At 60.1% G+C, this 1,957-nt stretch overlaps 1 protein-coding gene across 1 annotated transcript; it reads left to right on the forward strand.

The window, feature by feature from the left end:
- Nucleotides 1-1,593: 1,593 nt before the first annotated feature.
- On the forward strand, nucleotides 1,594-1,929 carry MNEG_15982 (hypothetical protein; the record flags this gene model as incomplete). The annotated part of the gene is made up of 1 exon (XM_014035547.1): nucleotides 1,594-1,929. A coding segment is annotated over one exon (336 nt), but the record flags the coding sequence as incomplete, so codon positions are not given.
- Nucleotides 1,930-1,957: the final 28 nt, after the last annotated feature.

Raw genomic sequence — 1,957 nt, forward strand, 5'->3', positions numbered from 1 at the left:
TCGTTTGCCAAGACCAATTTCTGTTTTGACATGTACTGGGGCAAAGCACCACTTCTTGCGCCCTGCATGCGACATAGGCTGAGCTGATCGCTCAAAACATGGGGAGAGCTTTGGAATTGCAGCATTGGACCGTTCAGTCATTCAACCACGAATGATTTGAAGCTCTACGCGTGACCCGTTTGCCAACCAGCATCGCTGCTTCCTTTATCATCCAATCTGATGCCAACGTCCCCCTGGCCTGCCCAGCGGCGGCTACCACTTGCAAAGCCCAGTATTGATGGGTGACCGTGCGCTTATTGCCTTTTTCGTCCTTGCCTTTGTTTCGACTCGCGACAAGCGACCATCTAAAACGCACGGCAACGCCACCCAGCCAATGTCAGTGCCTGTTTCATTCAGCAGGACTGAGCTTGGGTGAGAACGGCATCTTCCAAGGACACTCTTTATTTCCAAACAGCAGCAAAACGATGAGTAAAGTGGCATTTGCGGTGTTGCATACTCACACTCAACGTGTGCAGCGGTTCGTATCAGGGCGCAGCGGTTCGCCTGGTGTCGTGACAGCTGTTGGGTGGTCACAGCAAGGGTGCAACGTGCCAGTGGAAACCAAGGTGCGGGTGCCTCAGACAGCCTGCAATCTGGTCGAATTTTAATCGACTCGACAGGCTAATGGGCCAATGCCGAGGATGGCGTTGGGCAGAGTGGTCAAGTGAAAGTGTGGTGGGCGTGTTGGCAGGCAGCACACGATGCGGGTCAATGCAACTGGCAAGACCATGCGCTCATGCACCACGAGGCAAAAACGTATGCATCGTGTGTCAATTCCATACAAAATTGCGCACTCACAGGTCACGCATGCATTTGCTGCACCCTGCCGTAGCACCCCGTTCCCCCGGCAAGGCGTGCGTGCGCACAGTGTTCCAAACCAACGAGCGCATGTGCGCACGCACCATGCACCAGTGGTGCTTTGCCTCCTTGCGCATGTCGACTAGGGTTCGTTCAGGATTATAAAATGCGCACTGTCGTGTCAAAGTGTTCACATGCCCACAAGGGCAAGCCACTGGAGAATGGCCCTTTGCCCAGCCTTTCAGCCTTGGACGCACACGTCACCGCCGCACATGCCAGCTTGACGCCTGCAATGATGCAATTGCAGCACAGATTTGAAGGGCTCCGGCTGCAATTGTGAAATCATCCCGACAAAAACGTTTTTCCTGGGATTGCAATAGTGCCCCTCGCCTGATCATAAGCCGGTGCCACGATGCAGTGCCGCGCGCTCGTGCACAAGCCGGGTAGAAATGCTCGCATAGAACGTACTCCATTTTCAGCGGCTAAATGGTTGCCTGCTGCTGTGGCGCGGCACGTCCGGCAGCAGGTGAGCGTTGTGCTGCGGCCGCGCTGCTTCAGGCAGTGGCGCATAGGTGGCAAGTGCGATGCCGCTCCTGGGTTGACACGGTCAGCCATGCTGTGCACAAGTGCCGCAGTTTTGTGGTGCGCAGGGCGCCCACCAACCAGCGCAGACCGCTACTGGGATTTCAGGGGCGGCGAACCTTCCGGCTCCCAGCACACGCGTGCGCCCCTCGCCCCTCGCACCCACGATCGCAGCCGCGCCGGCTCGCCCGCGCCGCGCCCGACGGCGACGCTGGCCTCGAGGCGCCCCCGACCAAGCCGCCCGCGCCGCAGCCCGGCCCCCGCCCCGCCAAGCCCGAACGCGGCAGCGCCGGCGGCGGCCCCGAGGAGCCCCCGCCCCAGCCGGAGCTCCCGCCCCAGCTGCGGCGCCTGGTGGCGCTGCTCGTCGAGTACGGCGGCGTCTACGGCACCGCCGCGTGCCTCTTCGGCTTCTTCCTGAAAATCGACCCCTTTGGCGGCTTCCATTGGGAACCCCAGGATGCCCTTTTGGGGGTCAAGCTGTTTGCGCCGCTGCTGGTTTTCGATGCGCTCGTCATGCTGCCGGACTACAGCGCGAGGG

This window comes from Monoraphidium neglectum (assembly GCF_000611645.1).
Source record: "Monoraphidium neglectum strain SAG 48.87 unplaced genomic scaffold scaffold05854, whole genome shotgun sequence".
NCBI lineage: Eukaryota > Viridiplantae > Chlorophyta > Chlorophyceae > Sphaeropleales > Selenastraceae > Monoraphidium > Monoraphidium neglectum.